The sequence below is a fragment of the Neophocaena asiaeorientalis genome, unplaced genomic scaffold (assembly GCF_003031525.2).
Source record: "Neophocaena asiaeorientalis asiaeorientalis breed wild unplaced genomic scaffold, Neophocaena_asiaeorientalis_V1.1 scaffold230, whole genome shotgun sequence".
In the NCBI taxonomy this organism is placed as follows: domain Eukaryota; kingdom Metazoa; phylum Chordata; class Mammalia; order Artiodactyla; family Phocoenidae; genus Neophocaena; species Neophocaena asiaeorientalis.
Genome location: NW_020175186.1, coordinates 6,711,948 through 6,736,466, shown reverse-complemented (window position 1 = coordinate 6,736,466; position 24,519 = coordinate 6,711,948). Strand labels below are relative to the sequence as shown.

Sequence of the window (24,519 nt, the reverse complement as noted above, 5' to 3'; positions counted from 1 at the left end):
TAACTCAACCATTTAAAAAATCAATGTCATTACTCTTAGAATTAGGAACATAAGTAAAAATATCTTTGGTAACTAAAACAACTGTAGAAAGTTAACTTTAAAATACAATTTAGAAATCTTAATTTTCCTTGATATTACACTTGATATTCTAACTCTCTACTGGACCTCCCCCTTCATCCTTCCCCAAAAGCCTTTTAATTTTTTATCTCATCTGCCTTCTGTTTCCTCAATCTTTCTCTTCCATTTCTTCCCTTTCCTTCTCTTCCCTTCTCTTCCTGCCTCTCTCCATTCAGCCTTCTTTCCTGGATCTTCCCCATCATCATTTAAACATCTCATATAAGAAAAAATGAAAACAGGAAGAAAGAAGTGAAACCTCATGAGACCTCATTTCCCTCTCTGGCTCTTGCTCTTCATCCTCCCATTCACAGATGAGCAAGTCGGTTGATGATATTTGCTGCAGCTTCTATTTTTCCATTATCTAGTCACTCTTCAATTCATGACAGTCTAGCTTCCAAGTCCATCTCCTCAGAGAAATGATTCTCACTGATTTCACCAAAGATCTCCACATTCTCCAACTAATTGGGCCTCTTTCTTGTCTTACTTGACTTCTTAGCATATTTTACCCTGAAAACCAATCTTCCCTGCGACTCCTCATCTCTTCTTCTTCCACCTACATCCAACTCCTTTAACTATTTTCCTTTCCTACTTTTTACAGGCTCACTCCTAGGCTCTTTTTTTTTTTTTTCCATTCTCTCCAGTGATTTCGTACTAATACACAGCTTCTATTACCATCTATATTATAAAGGCTAAAGCATTTACCTTCAGCTTAGACTCCTCATTTGGGCTCTAGACACAAATTTCAAACATTTTTACTTCTACTTCTCAATGGTACCTCAATTACAAGCTTAGGATCTTCAGTCCCAAAATCCCATTCCACTTTCTCCCCAAATTAGCTCTCTTTTTGATGGCCAGCAATTTTATACTGGCTATTCCTTCTGCAAATAGTTTTCTGTTCCCTTATCTTCCACATGATGGACTCCTTTTCATTCAGATTACTTTCTTTCACATCACACACGCTAACATAGCTACTTAGTCACACTCTATATAATACTATTCTGGTTTAATTACTGGTAATATTCCTTACTATTTCATTTTCTTGTATATTTATGGTTTCTTTCCTCCCATGAGAATGTGGCCCATTTTTATCTTGGTTTCTATATGTCCCCAGAATGAAGCATATCATCGGTACTTCATTAATGTTCCTTGAATGATTAAAGAAATTGCTCAAGTCACAAGCCCAAGTTAGCCTTGAAATCTTTTCTCTTTCTACCATATCCAAACCACCACCAAATATCTATATTTAACTTAAATATCTATCAGATCTATTCATTTCTCTCCATTTCTAATGCCACCCATGATCTCTGTGCATATCCAGCCTTGCTTTTAAATCTATACTCTTTTCAGCAATCTAAGGTTTCATTTTTGAAAACAAATATGGTCATGATACTGCCTGCTTAAATTATTCAGCAGCTTCCCATTTTTTCTAAGAAAATCATCAAAAGTCTTCAACTACAAAATGGAATTACTTAACCCTAGCCATCCTTTCCAAACTCATTTAGTACTTTTTATTTCTGGTATTAAAAATACCAGTGTTCTTCCTCCCACCACCATACTGATATTCAGTTGCTCCACGCTATGGTGGAGTCTGGCATCAAGGTTTTAAAAGATCCCCAGGGGATTCTAATGTGCAGCCAGTATTGAAAACCAGATTTCAATACTGGTTTCATAGATGAAAACATCTATCCCTTTTATCCACCTACTTTAACTATTTCATTTTCCAAATCTCAGTTCAAAGTTTATTTCTTTGATTTTACTTCTCCCTTTCCTTCTTGTCTTCCCTCATCCTCAAGATTAGTTTACTGACCTCCTCATAAGCCATTCTAGCACCATTTGCTTCTCTTTTAGGTCACTTAACATGATTTGAATTTATAAAGGGTATTGTAAGGAAGGATTTTAGACTTTATATTAATAAATGGAGATTGAAAATCACCTTGGATTAGAATAGCTTTATTTTGCAAAGCCACCTAAGTATCCTCTTAGATATGCAAGTACTAGTCAAGTGGAAAGAGTAATAACAAGACTTTTTAAAAAAAATTTGCAGCACTCTCCTTTGCTTGGGTTGGCAGAGTTCCTCAGAGATTTTTGGATCAAATTTCATATGGCTTTTAGGGCCTTTCTGGAGGGAAGATATACAAATTCCTCAACTCTGCCACAAAACTAATATCATCTATTCTGCAGAATTGGGGTAGCCTTAACCCTTCCCATTGTCAGAAAAATAAGTCATTTATCTCTATGAGGAGGTAAATAGAAGGAAAGGGGAAGTAGAGCCTGGTAACTTGTATGAACACGATGGCTACAGTTTCCAATGAAATGTGCAGCTGAGGTTGAATACTCTTTCTGGCCAGCTGTCCTGGCACTTTATTGAACTGTGGGGACCAAATCCTAATCATGTGAATGTGAACTTAAAAGAGCTATAATTATGGAACCTAGAATGAAAAGCCATTTGTCCAGGAACAAAGGTACACATGTGTACTTTTTTTCTAGAAAAAATAGAAAAAAAAATGGGACATGATGCTTTTTTTTAAGAAAAATGGGAATCTTTTGGCAGTAACTGAAGAGTGGGAGCTCAAGAATGAATGGATTTCCCTTAAAAGCAAAACAAAACCCCTTTTGGATGAATAACATCCAGTATTATTCTTGGGAAAACTTGGAGGAGGGAGGGAGAGGAACACACACAAGAGAATCTGGACTTTCCACCAAGAAAACTAGGTGGAGACTGTGAACCAAGTTATATCTCTTTTACAAGTAAACAATTTTCATGACTGACTCCTCCACAGACTGTATGTTCAGTGAAGGCAGGAGTGTGGTCTGCTTAACTCACCTGATCTCCAACATCTTCATGGAATCTGTCAAAATTACTTGCTGAATTAAGAAATAATTGTAAATACATGAGCAAAATAACTACCAGCATTATAATAGCAAGCAGGTATAAACTGCTCTGGGAACATATGACAATCAGTCACTTGATTGATTCTTTTTGTATGGAGATTTTGAGAAATCACAAGGAAATTAAATTAATAAAAACCTATCACAAGACTTGAGTTTGTAGATTTTTTCAATAAATACTTCTTAATTGAATTAATCACTAGTGATATGGATATTCTGGGATGTTCCCAGAGGAAACATAACTAAAAGAGTCAGTAGACACTGAGATCAGAATTCCACTTGCCCAATTCTGTAACACTAGGCAGTGTGTGAATAAATCCTTACCTCATAAAGAGGTAAGGCAGTGTATGGTTGTTATTTTATACATAGTAAAATAATTTTAATAAATATGAATGGATTAGTTTTGCTAGGGTCACCTTGAGTTATAGTTCAGTACTTCCTATGGATGTTCCTCAGATAACTAATCAAAAGACATGTCCTGTGGGAACAAAAAAGTGGGGGTGGTTTCCAATATCAAGTAAAAATATGGGTGACCACTTTATTCCATTGATAAAGCTTATTAGCAAATTATCCAGATATTTAAGCAAATAAATCATCAGAGCTTTTGATCTTGTCAATCCACTTATTGGTAAAGTGGTTAAATCCAATCAGTAGTAATTTAGGGGTCCCTCAAATCCTTAATTTAATTTTTTTCTCTCAGTAAGGGAACAGTTGGCTAAATCACCAAATTGTAATACTATGCACCTGAGTAAAAAATATGAGTTGGATCTAAATACACTGCAATTTAAGAGATCCATAATACATTGTTAAACGACAGAATTGAATAGCAGAATAGTAAGTATATCATGACTAATTTTATGTAAAAAATTTATATGTGTTTGTATATACATAGAAAATATATAGAGGGGCACAACAGTATAATTCAAGATATTATTAGCAAGGCTACCAAAGGAGAAAAGGGTATGATTTGAGAGATGGTAGATGTGCACTTTGACTTTTTATTTTGTACATTGTTATACTTCTGATTTTTTACATTTTTTTTCTTTCTGTAATATGATAAATATTTTTTTTTAAAAAACCCTAGAATGTTTAAAATAGCACGAGTGGTTATTTTTGGATAATAAGAGTGAGGGTTATGTGTTATTTCCTTTCTATTTTTCATTTTTTGCCTAGTGAGCATTGTTACTTTTATTGTTTCACTTGAAAAAAATAGCTTTCCTTAAAGAACACTAAAAAAACATTTGAAGAAAGGAAAGTCATGAGGGATAAAGAAGGGCTTTACATAATGATAAGAGGGTCATGTGTGGGTTAACGTGGTATATGGGAAATCTCTGTACCTTCCTCTCAATTTTACTATGATCCTTAAACTGCTCTAAAAAATAAAGTCTTCTTTAAAAGCATATAAGAAACAGGATTAAGAAGAAATAGTTCAAACTGAAGATGAAACAAACAGATGGAAAGATATACCATACTCTTGGATTGGAAGAATCAATATTGTCAAAATGAATATACTACCCAAGGCAATCTACAGATTCAATGCAATCCCTATCAAATTACCAATGGCATTTTTCACAGAACTAGAACAAAATCTTAAAATTTGTGTGGAGATACAAAAGACCCCAAATAGACAAAGCAATCTTGAGAAAGAAAAATGGAGCTGGAGGAATCAGGTTCCTTGACGTAAGGCTATACTACAAAGCTAGAATCATCAAAACAGTATGATACTGGCACAAAAACAGAAATATAGATCAACAGAACACAATAGAAAGCCCAGAAATAAACCCATGCACCTATGGTCAATTAATCTATGACAAAGGGGGCAAGACTGCAATGGAGGAAAGACAGTATCTCCAATAAATAGTGCTGGGGAAACTGGACAGCTACATGTAAAATATGAAATTAGAAAATTCTTTAACACCGCACACAAAAATAAACTCAAAATGGATTAAAAAACTAAATGTAAGGCTGGACACTATAAAACTCTTAGAAGAACACAGGCAGAACACCCTTTGACATAAATTGCAGCAATATCTTTTTTTGTTCTGTTTCTTAGAGTATGGAAATAAAAACAAAAATAAACAAATGGGACCTAAGTAAACTCAAAAGCTTTTGCAGAGCAAAGGAACCCATAAATAAAACGAAAAGACAACCCACAGAATGGGAGAAAATATTTGCAAACAATGTTACTGACAAGGGATTAGTTTCCAAAATTTACAAACAGCTTGTGCAGCTCAATATCCAAAAAAAGAACAACCCAAGCAAAAAATCGGCAGAAGACCTAAATAGACATTTCTACAGAGAAGATATGCAGATGGTCAAGAGGCATATGAAAAGATGCTCATCATTGTTAAGTATTAGAGGAACACAAATCAAAACTACGAGATATCACCTCACACCGGTCAGCATGGCCATCATAAAAAATCTACAAATAATATAAATGTTGGATAGGGTGTGGTGAAACGGGAACCCTCCAACACTGTTGGTGGGAATGCAAATTGGTAGAGCCAGTATGGAGAACAGTATGGAGGTTCCTTAAAACAATAAAAGTAGAGTTACCATATGATCCAGCAATCCCACTCCTGGGCATATATCCAGAGAAAAACATGGTTCAAAGGATACATGCACAAAAGAATAGATACATGTATATGTTTAACTGAATCACTTTGCTGTACACCTGAAACTATCAATAACATTGTTAATCAACTGTACTCCAATACAAAATAAAAATTTTAAAACAAAAAATATTAAAACCTAGACATTAACAGTTTGGCAAACTTTTCTTTCAACGTTTTGTCTTTCTTTTCATAGAGTTTTGTACTTTATATAGAATCATTCCTTCTTTAATTTTTAAAATTGTAAAAATAGTTATGCCCTTTGAAAAATATTTAAATTTATGGAAACATGTAGAGTAAAAAAGGAATATATTTTAAAATAGTACTGTACATATGCATTTCTTTTACATTTGGGAGATAACTGCTATACATTTTAAAAAGCCACGTGTTATACACTTTTATACTAAAACATAAACGATCATATCTCTTCCAGCATATTATACCACATAGCTAATACTATTAAAGCACATACCTCCTTTTCTAACATCAAGCCTTCTGCTCTGAGGTTCTTTTCAAATGTGTTTCTTTTGTCATACTGTATATTTGACTTTCTATAAACCAGGATGTAATCAATCCGCTTTTTGCCATCTTTGAATAGAAGTCCACTGGATGCTATGTAATTCATGTCATTCTGCAAATAAAGCAAGGGTTGTTAATAGCGTGGGTTTGATAAGCACACACATTTTGCTTTCAGTCACTTCCGTTTGAATATTGGCAACCCAATATAAAAATGTGTTTTTTACATTCCAATTGTGAGATAAGAAAAGATCATTTTAAAAGTTTGCAATCTACAGTAGGAGACAAGCTAGCAAGTGACGTTTTAGGATTTGAAATTAGGCAGTCTGACACCAGAACATGGATTCTCTGATGTTAGCATCAAAATGTGTATGTTTTATTCAATAAGACCCTGTAAAAAGAATTGCCAACATACATTGAATATTTGCTCAAAATCAGGCCCAGACATAAATGTTTTACATATTTTAATATTCAAACTTTCATTTTGAAGATAAAGACAACAAGGTTTAAACAACATAAGCATTGAGAACCGAAATTAACATAATTTCCTACATGAAATAATACTCAGATAAGACATTATTTTCCTAAACCTATGTTCAACAATACCAAACCAAACAATTCCTGGGCTGCTTGTTCCAAGAAATACTTGCTCCCAGAATATAAGACTGTGATCCAACTAAAACAGCCTACTTATTAAGACTAATTGCATGCTTATTAAGACTTCTTTAAGGTCCTCCCCTTGCTCTGTCCACCTACCCCAGCTGTTTTTCCCATACTCCGACCAATTTTCAACCAACTTCCTCCCTTGCAAGATTTACCTTAAAATCCCCCAGTCCAGGTCCTAGAGCCCTCTGAAAACTCTTCCCTAACTTCGTCTTTTTAAAACACTACTAAGACTACCCAGGTGGTATCCTTATTTGCTGTAACTTTAATAAAATTAGTTTTTATGATCAACTGATTTTCATGATGGTCTTTTTCGGGGGCTGGCACTTTGCCAAGAAACGGTTCCGCATCACTTGAATTCAAGTTTGACTCCCAGTCCATGTTCTTAACTATTATATACATTATCCTTCTTTCTCCACATTTTCCATCAGACTATTTAAACATCTGTACCAACTCTCTATTCCATTTTTCCCCATACAGGCATTCTTGAGATTCAAAAATGTCTTAACATTTGGAGAGCTATCTGATCATTTCAGACAAAGGCATCTCCAACTTCTTTGGAGGAGCCTACTTGGGACATACATGCAGCTCGAGGTGAAAAAGTGAGGACCAGAGTAACCTGGTGGCCAAGGAGTCATCCAGGTGAAGCAAAAAAAAGATATCTGAGTGACTGTCATCCTATAGGGACAGGTTAGGCTGCTCAGGAGCTGTCTTTTTAGAAAGAATAGGTTCATGTGTGTGAATTCGGGGGTATTAGAGACTCCCACGTTCAAGGACAAGAAGGTTTGCATAGCATTTTCTTCAATGAATGAGAATATTTTGAGATTCCCAGGATTATTTTATTGGTTACTATAAAGTGACTAACAACTCCAGCAGAGTCATCAAGGCCTTGCAGTTGCATAATAATGATGATAATAATAGCTATCACTAACTGATCACTTACTATGGTGCCAGGCAGTGTGCCAAGTGCTTTATTCTCATAATTCTTTAAGGTAGATATTGATATGAGTACCAGAAGCCAAAGAGGTTAAGTGACATCCCAGATGTCATGGAAACGGCAATAGTGAAACTAGAACTCACCTATTTGATGGTGGTCTTGACAACTATATTGCAAAAGACAAGGAAGTATATATACGTGTACATTACTAGGTCTGGGGCTTGAGCAGTAATAGAAGGCTAACTGGCCAAAAGGCCATTTACAGGTCCTATAGGATGGAGACACTGAGGATTTATGGCCAGAGAAGACACAATTAACTTCAGGCTTTAGAGTGCTTTTGCCTCCACCACTCCAGAGGTTTCTTTGGCCAGCGTCACCAATGACATACACATTGATGTATCCCATTAATCAATTTTCTATCCTCTTCTTTACCTTTCAGTAGTTGAATCACTCACTCCACCTTGAAATACATTTTTTTCTTTTGCACTCCCAAAACATCTCATTTATTTGGATTTTTTCCTACTTAAATGGTTCCTTATTCTCAGCTTTTATTTCTTTCTTCCTCTGATTTGTTAAAGGACCAGTCATTGATTCTCTTGCCTTCTTTATCTGCATTCCCTTCCTTGTGATTTCATTCAGTCTCATGGTTTTAAATAAGAATCTATATGCTGACTACATAATTAATATCCATAGGCTTGTGTATCCAACTGCCTTCCTGATTTCTTCACTTGGATGTCTAATGGACATCTCAGAGTTGACCGTCCAAAATGGAATTCCTTATTTTATCCAAGCAGATGTTTCCCCAAACCCTCTTTATTCTGATTGGTTGCAAATCTATCCTTTAAATTGCTCAGATCAAAAATCTCGAGTCATCTTTATTTCCTCTCTTTTCACCCATCTAATATTCAGATCATCAGAAAATTCTTCAAAATATATATAGAATCTGACCACTTTCTAACACCTTCATTACTACTCTTTTCTAAGATATATCACATATTGACTACATTATTATAATAGTCTGACTCATCTCCTAGCTTCTATCTTTGCTCCTCTAAAGTCTATTCTCAACATGACAGTTAAGACACTTGAGTGATCCTCCGCATTATAAACGACATTATATAACTCCTCTCTTCAAGACCCTACAGCTGCTTTCCACGATATTCCATTCTTGATCCTACTTTTCCTAATCTATTTGCCTTAGCAACTGTTAAATTCCAACATGTTATATAACACTAAATAATTTACTTATTAATTATCCTTTGTTTACTGTCTACCTTATTCTATTGGAATATAAATTTTACAAAGGTGATAAATTTTTACTGTTTTGTTCACAGAGTATTTCAAACATCTAACCCAGGGCCAGACACATAGTAAGCATTAATAGATATTTATGGGAAGACGGAGGGAAGGAAAGAAGTGAAAGGAAAGAAGGGAATAATCCATAGTTATGTGTATCCAGGTAGGAATAACCTCAAAAATTTAAGGCCATTAAAATATCATGTGGTCATTTCTCATCCTCTCCCCTCCAACATTAATACAAATCAAATTATAATCAAATAAGATGAATGATCACAAAATTGTAGCAGAACTGCAATAGCCATGGCTTTCCCTTTGTGTTATACTATGACACACTGCCTCCAGGCATCTCCATGTTAATGTAAACAAAGATTGAGCTAAAATAAGATTATATAAAATTTTTCCTCTGCATTTTCTTTTTCTTAAAGTGTACCACCCTCTTAATACCAGTCCAGTATTAAGTATCACCTGAATCTTAAATTAATAATAAAATATTTAATCCCAGGTGAAGGTAAAATCCTTCAATGAGAAGACCTAGAAATCACATGACTGGTTGGTAGGAAAACTATGAGAAGATAAGATAGTTTTAAAATATTTTATGTGTTTTCCCTATTTTAAGAGTAGCATGGACTGAAAGTAGAACCCTGATAGGTATTGTTATCTGTTACTCTAAGATTAAGCAAAATAAATGTTAAATTCTCCCAGAGAAGCAACTGCCTAACTATTTAAAAACCAAAAACCAAAAAACCTACATCTTTTTATGATAAGTGACCTTTGGTATTATTCACAGGTTTTGTCTCTGTCTGTGTAAACATGTTCACAAATTCTATTAACTAGCATTCTAATTTACTATCTAATTATTTTATCATTCTAAATTATGAATAATGAGTTTTACCAGTTTATCAGGAAAAAAGAAAAGTAGTTTTCAAAATGGTAATAAAGAAGCATGGAAAGATTTGGAAATCTCTTCTGAATTACGTAAAAAGAACATAATATAGGTTCTACATAATTTTAAGGTTAAGAATATTACATTTTATTTTAATACATATTTGGCAACCATTAACCAAGATGTTGATTAACCCACGTTCAAATCTGTTGCCTAAAAGCAGAATTGATGGGAAATTTATTATCTAGACAACAAAAGAACCACCTCTTTTTTTGATATAATAACGGTTGTTCAAACATGAAATCAAGACTCATCTGGAACAGTGAAATGTTTTCCAGTTACAATGTGGAATGCATTCCATTTTATACCAGGTTTTTCATGTTTATTGTTCCCAGAAGACAGAATAAAACTAGCTTTTCTCAGAGAAACTGGGATGCAGATCATCCATCAGGTACCTAATCTTTCAACAGCTTCGAAAACCACTTAATTATTTAAGGCATTGTAAACCATGAAGCGCAGAGACTTTCAGAAAAGCTTGTCTTCCTAAAGAATATCTTGAGAATACCCAAGTTAAGGTTCAGGTTTGCAAAGATTTTAGACCATTTGCAAAACCGCAATAGAAGTCTGCCTATTTGCATGAGAATGCCTTTTAGGGTATTCTTCAAATAAAATTATGGCAGTAACTGCTTGTTTGTGAGATCCATATTTTTTCTAGCATTTATTCTTCTCAATCTAACAAGAACACCTAATGAACACCTAATGTGTGCGAGGTGCTGTGCTAAACTCCAGGGATAAAAATAAGTAGACACTGAATATTTTCAGAGATTTTAGCATACATATGGAGTGATAGGCCTGCAAATGTTTAGCTACATTGCTATCTTACATGTGCAGTAACTCTGAGCTACAGAGTTGAAGAATGTCAGGGTATAGCCAGAGGAAACCTGATTAATGGGTATCAGAAGCCATCAAGGGTCATATTAGCTAGGTGAATTTACCACAGTCCTTCCTCAGGCCACTGCAAAATTAGATCTTGTCACTAATCTGCAAGTGATTGCTGATTTTCTGTTAACCATATCTTTGAGGTAGTAAAACGCAGTTAAGGTATTGAGCTCTGGATCAGACAGAGCTGGGTTTTAATTAACTGTGTTCTTAGACATGTAATTTAACTTCATTGCTCAGCCTCAATTCCTGTAGCTTTGAAGATAATATTAACAACATTGTAAGATTGTTGTTATGACTAAATGAGATAATGCGTACAGAGCATTCTCAATATAATCTGACTCACTTTACAAGACTTAAGAAAAAGTTAGCTATTATCACAAGAAAACAAGGTAAAAAATGTATGCAGTGCATTAATTCCTGTTGGAATTTTTCTTGTTTTCTAATGATCCAAATGACACCTTTCACATTTTGGAATGTTATCTTCCTCAGGACAAAGACAGATAGAAACATAGAAAAATAAGCCAAAGGATGTTAGTGTGAATATGGAATTAGAGCAAAGGAAAGCAGATCTGCTTTATATATACTTATGAAACATGATTTATTACAAAATAAAAAGTGCAACAAACAGAAGCATAACAATTATTATAAGACAAACACCTTTATAACTACTACCTAAGTCATGAAACACCAGATGCCCCCCTTTTATCCTTTCTCTCAATCATAATGCCCTCTGCACCCCTCTCCCCCAAGGTAATCATAATCCTGTCATTTATGGTACTATTTTCCCACTTTTCTTCAGTTTTATCACCAAAGGATATATCCTTCAACATTATATTTGAGTTCTGTCCTTTTCAAACTTTATGTAAATGCAAATATATAATGAGTAATCTATTGTGTCTGGCTTCTTTCATGTAATACTATGGGTGTGAAATCCATCCCTGATTTCCATATATATGTAGTTTATTTTTTCACTGTTATAATATATTACCCTATGAATACAACAAAACTTATTTATGCTTTCTACTAATGATGGATATTTGGGCTGTTTCTAGTCTTAATTATTACAAATAAAGCTAAAATAGGTATTCATGTGTATATCTTGTAATACAACTGTCCATACGTTTCTATCAAGTATGTACCTGAGAAAAACTGCTGATTCACAGGGAATGCTTGTTTTCAACTTTAGTAGACAATGCCAAACTACTTTCTAAACCAATTTAAATCTCTACCAGTAGTATTTAAATTACCCTGCTTTATAACTTCTTCCCAGTCTTTTAGAAATAATAATTATTACTATTTTTTTTAGACATCCTGGTCTATTCTTAAAAATTGGACTTATTTTCCATAATATGTGGAAATGAGAAGAAAACACTCTTCTCAGTATGCAAGAGTCTCAGGTGCTACTAGTATCTACTCCTACCCACAACACTACGTTTATCCAAATTTCGGTGTTTGGAATGCAACAAATTATTGCCATGCTCATTTACCGGGTATTTCTGCTTTTGTTTGGATTTAGAGAGAGAGGCACAGATGCGGAAGGGCAGAGGAAGCAGGGCATGACTCAGGCCCACTCAAAAGACTGCGCCTGTTGAGAAGGGTAGCAGATGCTTAGTTTCCTAGAGTGTCTGGCCACTGCAGCCCCAAATTAAGGATAGACCGTGGGCCAGGTTAGCCCAAGTCTCCTCTGTAATTTCGGTGCCATTAGGCTGGTTTCAGTTAATAAGGCCAAGTGTCTGTTCCAGGCTTGCGTTTCTTAATCCTATCCTACAAATCTTCAAATAATGAAAATCTTTTTCATTAGTTTCCAGTGGTGGTGTTTGCTTTTGTGTTTCTGTATCCTTTTTTGGCAGTCTCTAATGGAAAACTTGGGAGAGCGCAGTCCAGACACTGTGATTCTCATGGCATGTTTTACTCAGAAGTTCTAGCTTTACACTCCTTAATTAGAGAAACAGCCAAGCAGCCTTTATATGTAACTGTAATTTATTTCAGAGTAAAACCATTCCTCATAATAGCTCTTGTAATTGGCCTTACCTGTTACAGAGAAAAACAAAAAGGCTTTTAATATTTTTTTCCATTTCAGACAAATGAGAAGCAGTTTTGTCAAGAAAAATCACATATTTACAACAACAAAAAACATCCCTATTAAAAAAAACAAATTAACAGAAAGCACATCTTACACTATGGTTCAAAAGAAATTCCACACATAGGTGTAAATTTAGTAAGTGCTACTGGATTAATTAAAATTCTGGCTCTTCTATCAGAGAAAGTTTTAATTTTAAAGTGGTACTTATAGAAGAAAAATGTTTTAATTTTCTGAGTTTCCTGGGGGATAAAAAATATATTAATACATACATATATATATATATATTTTTTTAATGCACCAACCTTAACTTAAAATGTGCCAGAAATGTTATTACTATTCAAACGCTTCTATGCAAATCTTCTCTAATTATGAGTCTGAGGAATCTCAAAAAATCTGACCTCAGTGTTACACAGTGTGGTTTCACTGCTGGTAAAAACCTGGCCAGGCTTGTCTTACCGCCTCCTTAACAGAAGCTCAACCCCACCTCTAGTCCACACAGCCATCAGAAATATACAAATCTCTATTTTGGTAACTCTAATCAGATGGCAGAGTCTCTAACTGACTGCATTCCAACTCCTATTATTTACAGTCTGGCAGACATTTAAGAAAATAACAACTAATTAACATTTAAAGAAATAATACTACTAATATAAGCTAAGCAGAAAACAAGTACTCCTCTACATACTCTGCACATATTAACACATTTCATGCTCACAGAAACTGAGAGATAACTACTGTTTTTCCCATATCACAGATGTTAAAATTGAGGCAGACTTTAAAATGGATGGAAAGGTCTTTTCATTCTCTATATTCTCAACTATTGCTGAGATAGGAAACCAAGGGCACTGGAAAGGATCATACATTTTATATCACTGTTATAATTACCGCCACTGATGTTGTCACTTACGGAAATAGAGAATTTTTAATAATTTTAATTAAAGAACTAAAAGAATAATTCATTTGCTGAATTAGCTTTCTAACCTTGTACTATTAGGAGTTGAGATATCTATATCTAATGATAGATTGACTCAATAGTCATAACGATAGATAACATTTATCAAAGCTTTTCTATAAGCCAAGAATTTAGCCAAGCACTTATATATACCAACTAATTTAATCCTTATAAGAACCCAATACGGCAGTTTTATCATTAGCCCAGTTACACGTATAAGGCAACAGTGCCCAAGGTCAGTGAGTCAGTCAGCTGTAGTGTGGATTAGAATCCAGGCAGACTGAGATGAAGCACTGACTCTTAAGCACTGCATTTTTTTTTTAACATCTTTATTGGAGTATAATTGCTTTACAGTGGTGTGTTCGTTTCTGCTTTATTACAAAGTGAATCAGTTATACATATGTTCTCATATCTCTTCCCTCTTGTGTCTCCCTCCCTCCCATCCTCCCTATCCCACCCCTCTAGGTGGTCACAGAGCACCGAGCTGATCTCCCTGTGCTATGTGGCTGCTTCCCACTAGCTATCTCTTTTATATTTGGTAGTGTATATATGTCCATGCCTCTCTCTTGCTTTGTCACAGCTTACCCTTCCCCCTCCCCATATCCTCAAGTCCATTCTCTAGTAGGTCTGTGTCTTTATTCCCATCTTGCCCCTAGGTTCTTCGTGACCTTTTTTTTTTTCTTAGATTCCACATATATGTGTTAGCATACGGTATTTGTCTTTCTCTTTCTGACTTACTTCACTCTGTATGACAGACTCTAGGTCCATCCACCTCACTACAAATAACTTGATTTCGTTTCTTTTTATGGCTGAGGAATATTCCATTGTATATAGGTGCCACATCTACTTTATCCATTCATCCGACGATGGACACTTAGGTTGCTTCTGTGCCCTGGCTGTTGTAAACAGAGCTGCATTTTATAATCCCTCCCTGCTCAGCGAGATGCTATTCCTATTTTCATTTTACTTTCTTCACCCTGACTCTTATTCTGTATTGCATGTGTATATCTCATAATTATGGCATGCTACTGATTAAAAAATCATTATTAACCATGGAATTCAATCAATTTATAACTAATAAGGTATTGATTTCATTAACCCCCAGAGATAGCTTGTGATATCTTGGCCGCTGGGCCTCCATAATATGATCAGCTTAGTATTTAGCAAGCTGTGCCACACATACTTTGAAAACAAATGTTTTAAGATTCACAAGACAGTGCATCACTCAAAGAACCCAAAGGGTGCCTTGTCACCCAACCACAGAAGGCTCCCTCTGAGGCCTGGCAGATGACAGTATACATGGAGCTCGGGGCATGGAAGAGAGAGATGTTGCTGACTGATTGTTCTTTCAGAGGCAGAGCTAGGGCAACAAGGTGAGCTGAAAGCAGGATTCAGAAATCAGTCATAAGCTTCTTCTCTAGTGGCAGTCTAAGAGCCACTTGTCTCATTTGGGATTCCCATGGGGAGTCTCTTCATCTCCCTTTCACTTGAGACTTAGTGGACGCACAAGCTGTGTGGCTCAGTGTAACCACCAGATTAAGGAAAGAGGTTTGGGAGAAGCAGTCAGTGCCTCCTCCTTCCCAATGCTCATGCTTCTTGGGAAAATAGGGAAGGAAACAAGCTCCCGCCTTCTACCCTGACCTAGAGGGAGGTGCACATGGATTCAGCAGCCTTGCCTGCCCATAGCATATGGAATTGGTGAGACAAAGCTGTTTGCTCCAAATGGTAGCTTCGATAACAAAGCACCCTAAAAATTCTGGACCTTACTCTAATCTGGACCTAGATCTAATTTTTGAATCTCACTCTCCCAGGGAGAGGACTTTTAGAGGAAGTGAGTCACTTGGGGAAAAGATAGGACTAAAGCTTCCTGTTTTTCTTATTTCTTGATAACTTCACAGGGTTCAGAGTTTCATGGTTTGTTTTTAAATCATACCAATTTTTTCAGCTTTACAAGTGACTGAGTTGCCAAGTGAAAGAAGCCAGTTGGAAAGGCAACATATTGTATGATTCCAACTATATGACATTCTGGAAAAGGCAAAACTATGAGGACAGTAAAAAGATCAGGGGTTGCCACAGGTTAGGAGGATTTTTAGGGCAGTGAAACTACTCTGAATGATACTATAATGATGGATACATATTGTCATAAATTTGTGTTAACTCAGAGATTGTAAAAAAGCAAGAGTGAACACTAATGTAAACTACAGACTTTGGGTGATTACGATGTGTTAATGTGGGTTCATCAATTGTAACAAATGTACACTCTGGTGGGGATGTTGATAATAGGTGAGGCTGTGTGTGAGTAGGGGGCAGAGAGTATACGGGAAGTCTCTGACTGCTCCATTTTTCTGTGAACCTAAAACTGCTTTTAAAAAGAAAGCCTTTTTGAAAGTTTTTTTAAAACACCAAGTTAAATGTCATATACCTTACAAGCTACTCTATGTCTCTTATTGCCATTTTCCTAGCAATATTTAATTTACATCTTGGGGAAAAAAGAGACATCTTCAAGTAAAAAAGTAAAAACTGAAGGACTTTGTTTCTTTTCATTTTGCTGCATGATCTTTTTCTCTAATAAGACAATGTATTTGTTCAAGAAATATTTACTTTACAATGTTTATATACATGTGTATTTATTTATTTATCTACTATGTGCTAAGGATGCTTGTAGGCTCTGAGAATATAGCAATGAACAAGGCAAAATGAGGTATATCCTCCTGTAAGGAAGATACAGTAAAGAAATAAATACATGATATAATCCAGATAGTGCCAAGTACTATGTAAAAATAAGTTTGGTGTTTTGGAGGAACGTCAGCAAAGACCACTTTAATGGACAGAAATAAAGATGTAGGATTTTCAGTTGGGGCAATAAGATTCAAGTTACAGAGAGCAGTCAACTTTATTTTTCTATAAAAGGAATAGTTCAATAGTTCACATAATTATTGTGAAGGGATGATTAAGTAATAAGGCAACGTGCATAAGTAGGATGATCTCTTGTTCATTTTAACACTCCATCCTTACACATAGGATACAATAAATATGTTAAATGAGATAATGCATAAATGACAGGAATAAAAATTGTGTAAAATATTGTAAACTTATTATTACTACTACTATTATAATTATGTGATGTTATTATTTACTCTACTCAATATTATTACCATTATTCTACTCAATATTATTAAGTAGAAATATAGAGGAGAGGGAGAAAGTTCTGAAGAGGGGGCCCTTTGTGTAGCCAGGGAAGTAAATAAGTACAAAAGAGAAGTGATTTTTGAAAATATCGCTTCTTACACCAAAGAGATTCATGAGATTAGGCCCCTATATTTTTGTCAAGCCAAATACTTGGAATTGTGCTGATAGAGCATCTTGCTGACTAAATTTTTATTGAATTAATTCAATGAATGCTTATGAATTATACAAAATTAATTTATGCAAAACTTCAAATCTTTTTTGGTCAGTCAGGAAAGGATATTGTTGATTATATTTCCCTGGCCTGCTGACAAGCACCTGCTGGTATATTTCAGTTTCAATTTGGTCCATTAACGGTATACCAAAAATTCATTGATGAGGTTGCATTTTAATGTATCAGAATAGCAGATTTTATGGTAAGTGTATGAGTTATCTATTGTTGCATTAAAAACAAACTTAGGAGCTAAAAACAATGTAGATATATTATCTTACATTTCTGTGGGTCAGGACTTCAGGCATGGCTCAGTGGGTCTTTGGGTCAGGGCCACACAAAGCTGCAATCAAGGTGTTAGCAAAGCTGTACTCTCATCTTTAGACTTGACTAGGGAGAATCCACTTCTAAGATAACTCAGGTTCTTAGTAGAATTCATTTCCTTGTAGCTAAGGAATGAGTATATGACTTCTTTCTGGCTGTTAGCTGGAGGTCATTCTCAGCTTCTAGTAGCTTCTTACTGTTGCTTGACATGTGGGCATTCCCAAGATGGCAGCTTACTTCATCAAACACAAAAGAAAAGTCTCCAGAGTGAGCTGGAGAGCAAGACAGAGTCTTACGTAATATGACGTAATCACAGGAGGAACATATCTCTTTTGCCTTATACTAGTATTTAGAAGCAAGTATATAGGGGAGAGGATTATACAAGAAAGTAAACACCAAGAGGCAAAGATGATTCAGGCCATCCAAGAGGCTGTCTGTCACAGTAAAGTTTATGAATTAGATAAAAGTTAAAGATCTGGTTTAAAAGATTAAAAGGTTGAGTTTTAAAAGTAATCTTATGAAATACTACATGAGGGAAGGAAAGCTTATGGTCTCATTCACCAAACTCCTCAGTGGAACAACTGGGCGATAATATATCAGTTTAGGAAATGTCAGGAGGAAATAAAAAATATAAAAATAAGGAAATGAAAGAATTTAGATTTTACTCATGGTTCTATGTCTGCATAGAATGTCTTCAGACAGTTGTGTTTTCCTCCCGGTTGCTCAGTTCCTCTACCAAGAATCAAAGAGTGGGTGCAAAACAAGTAAGGGTTCCTATAGCTCTGACATTCACGATGCTCTTCTTTTTTCCAAATATTTCTCCGAGAGGCTGTTTTTTAAAGATCATTCAGGTTTTTCAACTAACTTTGTCTAGGGTTTTTATTCCCCTTCAGAATGATGCTCACATAAATATCTGGCAGCTGAATTCACTCACTGAAGTGAAGCAAAGGTCTTTTCAGGGAAAATTGTATATGACAATTGAGCTCTGTTTTACTTCTGCCTCAGTAAGCACCTTTAACATCATGAAGGAGAAAACAGGAGACAAAGCCTGCTCTTATGCCAAAATAAAAAGCAGTATCTTACCAGTGTTATCAAATTCCACAAATCAGCTGGAATACAAAACACACACTTTGGAATGTAGCACTCTTTTTTGACCACTGAGATAAAGTCTGAAGGGGAAAATGCAGAGATGTAAAAGTCACCTAGGAAAATCTAGCACCAATTTTCAGAAATAGGGCATAAAAATAGAAAAGCAGGGCTGTGATTCCAGCAACATGGCAAACAACATAATTTCAAAACCCTCATACAATAAAAAACCTAGAAAAGATAGATAAAATAAAACATACATCTTTTGAAATTCATAGAGGAATTAGCAGGAAAGCATGTAAAACTCTAGCTTCCAGATAGAAAAAAAAGGTAGAAAACCGTAACACATGTTGGAAAGCTAGAGTGTGGTTACTCTGGGTAAGATCTAGAAATTAATAACAAAAATAACAATAGTGGGCAAAAATTTATACATTAAAAAATAAAACATCTAAATAACTAATAAACTAAAACAATAAAATTCTATGAAAGCTAGAAAATATTGAAAGTGAAAACATGGTCTATTTAATAAGTGATGCTGATTCAGATGAATTGGATATCCATATGAAAAAGATTAATTTGACTCCTACTTTAGACTTGATAGACTTTTTAGAACTGATATTCTAGTCAATTCAGTTGATATTCTAGTCAAATATCAATTCTAGTCCAGAAATAACCCATAAATTTATGGTCAGTTGACTTTCAACAACAGTTCCAAGGCAATTCAATGGGGAATACGAATGGTCTTTTCAAAAAAATGGTGCTAGGGCAACTGTATATCCATGTGCAAAAGAAGTTGGACCCCTATCTTAAACCATACACAAAAATTAACTCAAAATGGAACACAGACCTAAATGTAATGAGAAAACTATAAAATTATTAGACTAAAAACATTTGAGTAAATGTTTGGGACCTTGGGTTTATAGGTTATGATTTCTTAGATACAACACCAAGAGCACAAGTGACAATTAAATAAACAAAATATAAATAGAACTATATCAAAATTAAACACTTTGTGCTGCAAAATAATTACATCAAGAAAGTGAAAGGCAAACCACAGAATGAAAAAAATATTTGAAAAACCATATGTCTGATAGGGTACTTGCATTCACAGAATATAAATAACTCAACAATTAAAAACACAAATAACTCACTTAAAAATGGGTAAAAGTTTTGAACAGGGATTTGTTCAAGAAGATACAAAAATGGCCATATAAACATTCAAGAGTTTTCAGCATAATGAAAGTTACAGAGAAATGCAAATAAAAACCATAGTGAGATACCACTTTTTACCCATTATGATGGCTATAATCAGAAAGACAAAAATTATACCAGTATTGGCAAGGATATGGAGAAACTGGAACCCTTTTACGTTGCTGGTGGGGATGTAAAATAGTGGAGAAGCTTTGGAAAACAGTTTGACAATTACTCCTAATGTTAAACATAGAGTTACCAAATCATCAATTTCATTCCTAGGTATATACCCAGGGAAATGAAACCACACATCCATACAAAAACTTGTACAGAAACATTCACAGCAGCATTATTCAAAATAGTAAAAAAGAAGAAACAACGCAGTGTCTACTGGATGAATACATAAATAAAATGTGGTATTACCCATATAATGAAATATTATCCAGCATTAAAAAGGAATTAAATATTGACACATGCTACAACATAGATCAACCTTGAAAATATTATACAAAGTGAAGCCAGTACAAAAGATCATATATTATATGATTCTGTTAATATGAAATTCAATAGTAGGCAAATATATACAGAGTATCAATTAATCATTTCCTAGGATTGGAGGAGTGGGAGAATGGAGAGTAACTGCTAACAGGTACAGGTTTTTTTAGGGGGAGACAAAATATTTTAAAATAATATTATGGTGATGACTACACAACCCCTATGAATATACTAAAAACAGTAAACTGTACACTTTAAATGGGCCATGAATTGTATGGTATGTGAATTTTATCTCAGTAAAGCACTAAAAATCAGTTACAGATGGATATTCACTGTGAACTACATAAGAATATAGTTTTCAGAAGCTAACATAGGAATTCAGAGTAGGCGAATATTTCTAAAACAGGACATAAAAAGAAAAAGATGGATAAATTTGCCTACATTACATGTAAAAAGCATCTGTTCATCACAGGCAGACTGGGTATTGTAAAAATACCCATTATCTCACACTCATCTATAAAGCTGATATCATTCAAATGAAGATCTCAACAGAGTTTTGTGTGTCTGTATATAACTTAACAAGCTAATCCTCATATGGAAGATCAAAGCGTCTTTGATAGGAAAAGATAGTGAGGAATTGTTAAGTTCAGGACTGCAGAAATTAGAAGTGGAGAGGTAAATTGCATACCTGAGCACTTAAGTTGCTTTTGCCCTCAAGGACATTTGCAGATCTTACAAGTGTGGGCTTCCATATTAGCACAGTTCTGTGTGCTGGGTGCCAGGGATACAATGGTGAATGGGACAGACAGCCCAATCTGCCGAGGTATTTTTAGGACGCCTCAGTAGTAAGTGTACTTAAAATATTAAGATACTCCCTTCTTTTGGCTCTGAATTCATAGCAGATGAAGGGCAGGGAGATGCTAAAAAGAATGAGAAGGTCAACACAAAGAGGTCAAATTATGCAAGGCCAGAATGAATTCATTTGCGGTTTTGTAAATGCAGAAGTAAAATTGTCAAGTCAAAATATAGAAGCGGGAAAACATTATCTCTGAAAGAGGGGAATAGCCCAGAACATTACCCTGGTCAAAGGCTACTGTTTTACTTGAATATTTAACTTGAAATAGCAGACCTTCAGATCAGGGTATCAAAGTTTCTGGCACTGAATAACTGCTTAGTATCATCATCATTGTCCTTGACCATATGTGGAAATTAGGGCAGTTCACATAATGCTCCAAAGCAAACTATTCTAAACTACTAGGTGTTTATTTGTCATCAATCATATACTCTAAGAAGGCAGAGAATAAAGCCTCCCATAACCTTTACAGCAAGATGGATTTGTTCTGATGAGAAATGTGTTGACTCTCTTGCAGAAAAGAAGAGCCCTAGGTTGTGTTCCTTACATTTGAAGAAAATTATTTTTCATGATCCAGCGCTCCTGTGTTCCTCTTGCCTTCTCCCTAAAAGCTCAATCAGACAAGAATCTCGAGACACAGTAAGAGGACGAAGAATTATCATGCAAATATTTTTGCTAATATAATAAAGCACATGATCTTTTCACATTGGCTACAAATAATCTACTTAGAGTAAAAATGAATTGGGTCATGTTGGAAACTCTAGAAAGTTAGCATTGAAAATATAACATAGAATATGAATGCCTATTTTACCACGAGTTTAGTTCTTTCCAGTACCAGAGTTACTCTTGCTATTAAGATTTAGATATTTATAAACAGATAGAAAGATGAACTCTCTGAGGCACCCATGGGTGTCATTTAAGATTATGGCCCTGGCTGTTTGTATTTGTATAGATTTCTCCAGCGTTGGTCGTTTAGTTCCCTAAACTGCAGAAGGATAGGTCAAGACAAGACTAGTGGTTTTTAACTCTTCTTTGGTAATAGACAATATCTGGCGAAAAAAGGAAGGCACCTACTTACATATTCATATAATTATACATATATTTTCAGAGAGTTCATGGGTCCCCTGGAACTCATGTGGAAGCCTCCATAGAGCTCCCTGGACACCAGGCTGAGAACGTCTGCATCAGGCAGTCTCAGAATCCTTCCAGTTCTAGGAACACCTGCCTCTGTAAACTAAACTCCCCTTGGCAAGCCTTGGCAGAAAGAAGCTGCATCTCTTACAGCAAATCCTCCAAGCACTTTGGAAGCTCACAGTTAAACTAAAAGTGTGGCCATTTGAGTTTATAAAAGAAGTGTGTGTTAGTGAAGGTACACAAAATTTCTTTTCCCCTCTTAATCTTTCCTTTTTGGACACTATGAAAAACCAACACAAAACAATGCCTCATGTTTGAAAGCGAGTAAGTGGAGACATTTTGTATTTCTTTAATTTTGTGAAGACAACATGACTTGTAGTTGGGGTACCAGAGATGAGGACTCACTTCAACTTCTTATCTTGTGTTACTGTACACAAATACTTAATTAAATTTCAACATCTTTATTTATAAAATGGTAATAATAAGGCCTGCTCATTTCCCTGAAAAATTGTGAAGATGGTGGCTGATGTGTATTAAACAACTAGCGTGAGTGCCAGACTTCTTAGGTGCTAGATAAATGACAACTGTCATCTGGGAAGTGATTAGACAAGATACAATATGGCACTGTTTCTCAAACTTTACTCATATATCTATATTTTTTGCCACAGCTACAGACAACCTATTAAATAGTTTTTCCTTAGATTGCACTCTATCTAAAAAAATAGGCTTTGCCAAAATAATGTTAACCTAAAAATAACAAGTTTGGTGTGCTAGTTATGTTTTTCTTTTCTAACACATATTCAAATGATGTCGTATCTATTAACTTTTTTGAAGTTGTTTCTATGCAGCTTAAAAATTATTTTGAAAACTATGATTAGGAAAGCATGGAGCTATAGCAAGCCACTAAACCTTAGCTTAAACCTAACCTGGGTTTATTATTTTCCTTGGCAAAGAGCAAGACTGGAGACAAGATGGTTGAAGTTTTGATGGCGGGAAATGCCTTGAGGAGTCCAGGTGGCAGTACCCTGGGCATCTGACATTCAGTCAGTGAGTTACAGTCCCTGAGGGCTTCGAGCAAGGAGAAGAAGGAGAGGAAGTCAGGACAGAAGATGCATGAATTTTGAAGACTGATGTTACTGATCTCAGGTCCAGAGCTGGACAAGCTCCTGTCATTTTTAGCAGGTTAAAGCTGCATCACTATTTAAAGGGGGCAGTATTCTAAAGCTAACAAAAAGTAACAGATAATTTATCACTTAAAAAAAGTAAAAATTAAAACACAAGGCAGGAATGGTTAGCTTGGAAGGCAGAAAAATGGCTCTCAATTGCTGATTTACTGACGCAAATCTTTAATAACACACCCCTTTTTAGAAGTTACACACAAAGTTGTAATTCTGTGAAGAATTTGGGAGGTCATTAAGGCACTGCTTATCTTTTAGCCAATATTGCCTAGAACTGCCCACAGCAGTCCTTTCTAGCATGCTTCTCTACGGACAATAAGAAATATGTCACAAAACAGATGGAAACGAATCACATCTTATGAAAGCCAGATTATTAATACTCAGAGGTGCAACTTTCATTAACCTAACACACACACACACACACACACACACATACACACCCCTAATGTTCTTAGCAACTACTTCGAGCTACATGCTGAAGAAACAAAGAGGCATCTATTATTCAACAAATATTTTTTTACTGCTTACTCAGTTCCAGACACTTGTTCCAGTCACTGGGGATAGAGCGGTGAACAGCAATCAGAATAAAACGCGTACTCAAGTGAAGTCCTGTATACTCCAGTTTGCATAAGAAAATGCTTATTAAGCATCCATTATGTGCTGACAAGTGGGCCTTTTTCTTTACCTGAGTTTTTTCTTTCCACCCTATGGGAGCTAGTGCAGCCTAGAATTCAAGGCTTATCCTTTGGAAGTAGACAGACCTGAATTTGAATTCTGGCCCTGCCTCTCAGCTAGCTACGTGGACTTGGGCACATTAATCTCTGTGTTCATTGGTTTCCTAATTTATAAAGTAGAAAAACAAATATCCCCTACAATACAGAATTAAGTATTCACTGAAAGTATTGATTTAGTGTTCTTCTTCTGTCTTGGTCACTATTTTAGGCATGGGTGAAAAACACTGAACAAAA

General features: G+C 35.3%; 1 protein-coding gene across 1 annotated transcript in view; it reads right to left on the bottom strand.

Moving 5' to 3' along the window:
• ANO3 (anoctamin 3) overlaps window positions 1-24,519 on the bottom strand; it is a 397,425-nt gene that overhangs the window by 111,875 nt on the left and 261,031 nt on the right. The window contains 1 exon segment of the mRNA XM_024764654.1: window positions 6,091-6,249. Coding sequence (XP_024620422.1) covers window positions 6,091-6,249 — 159 coding nt within the window.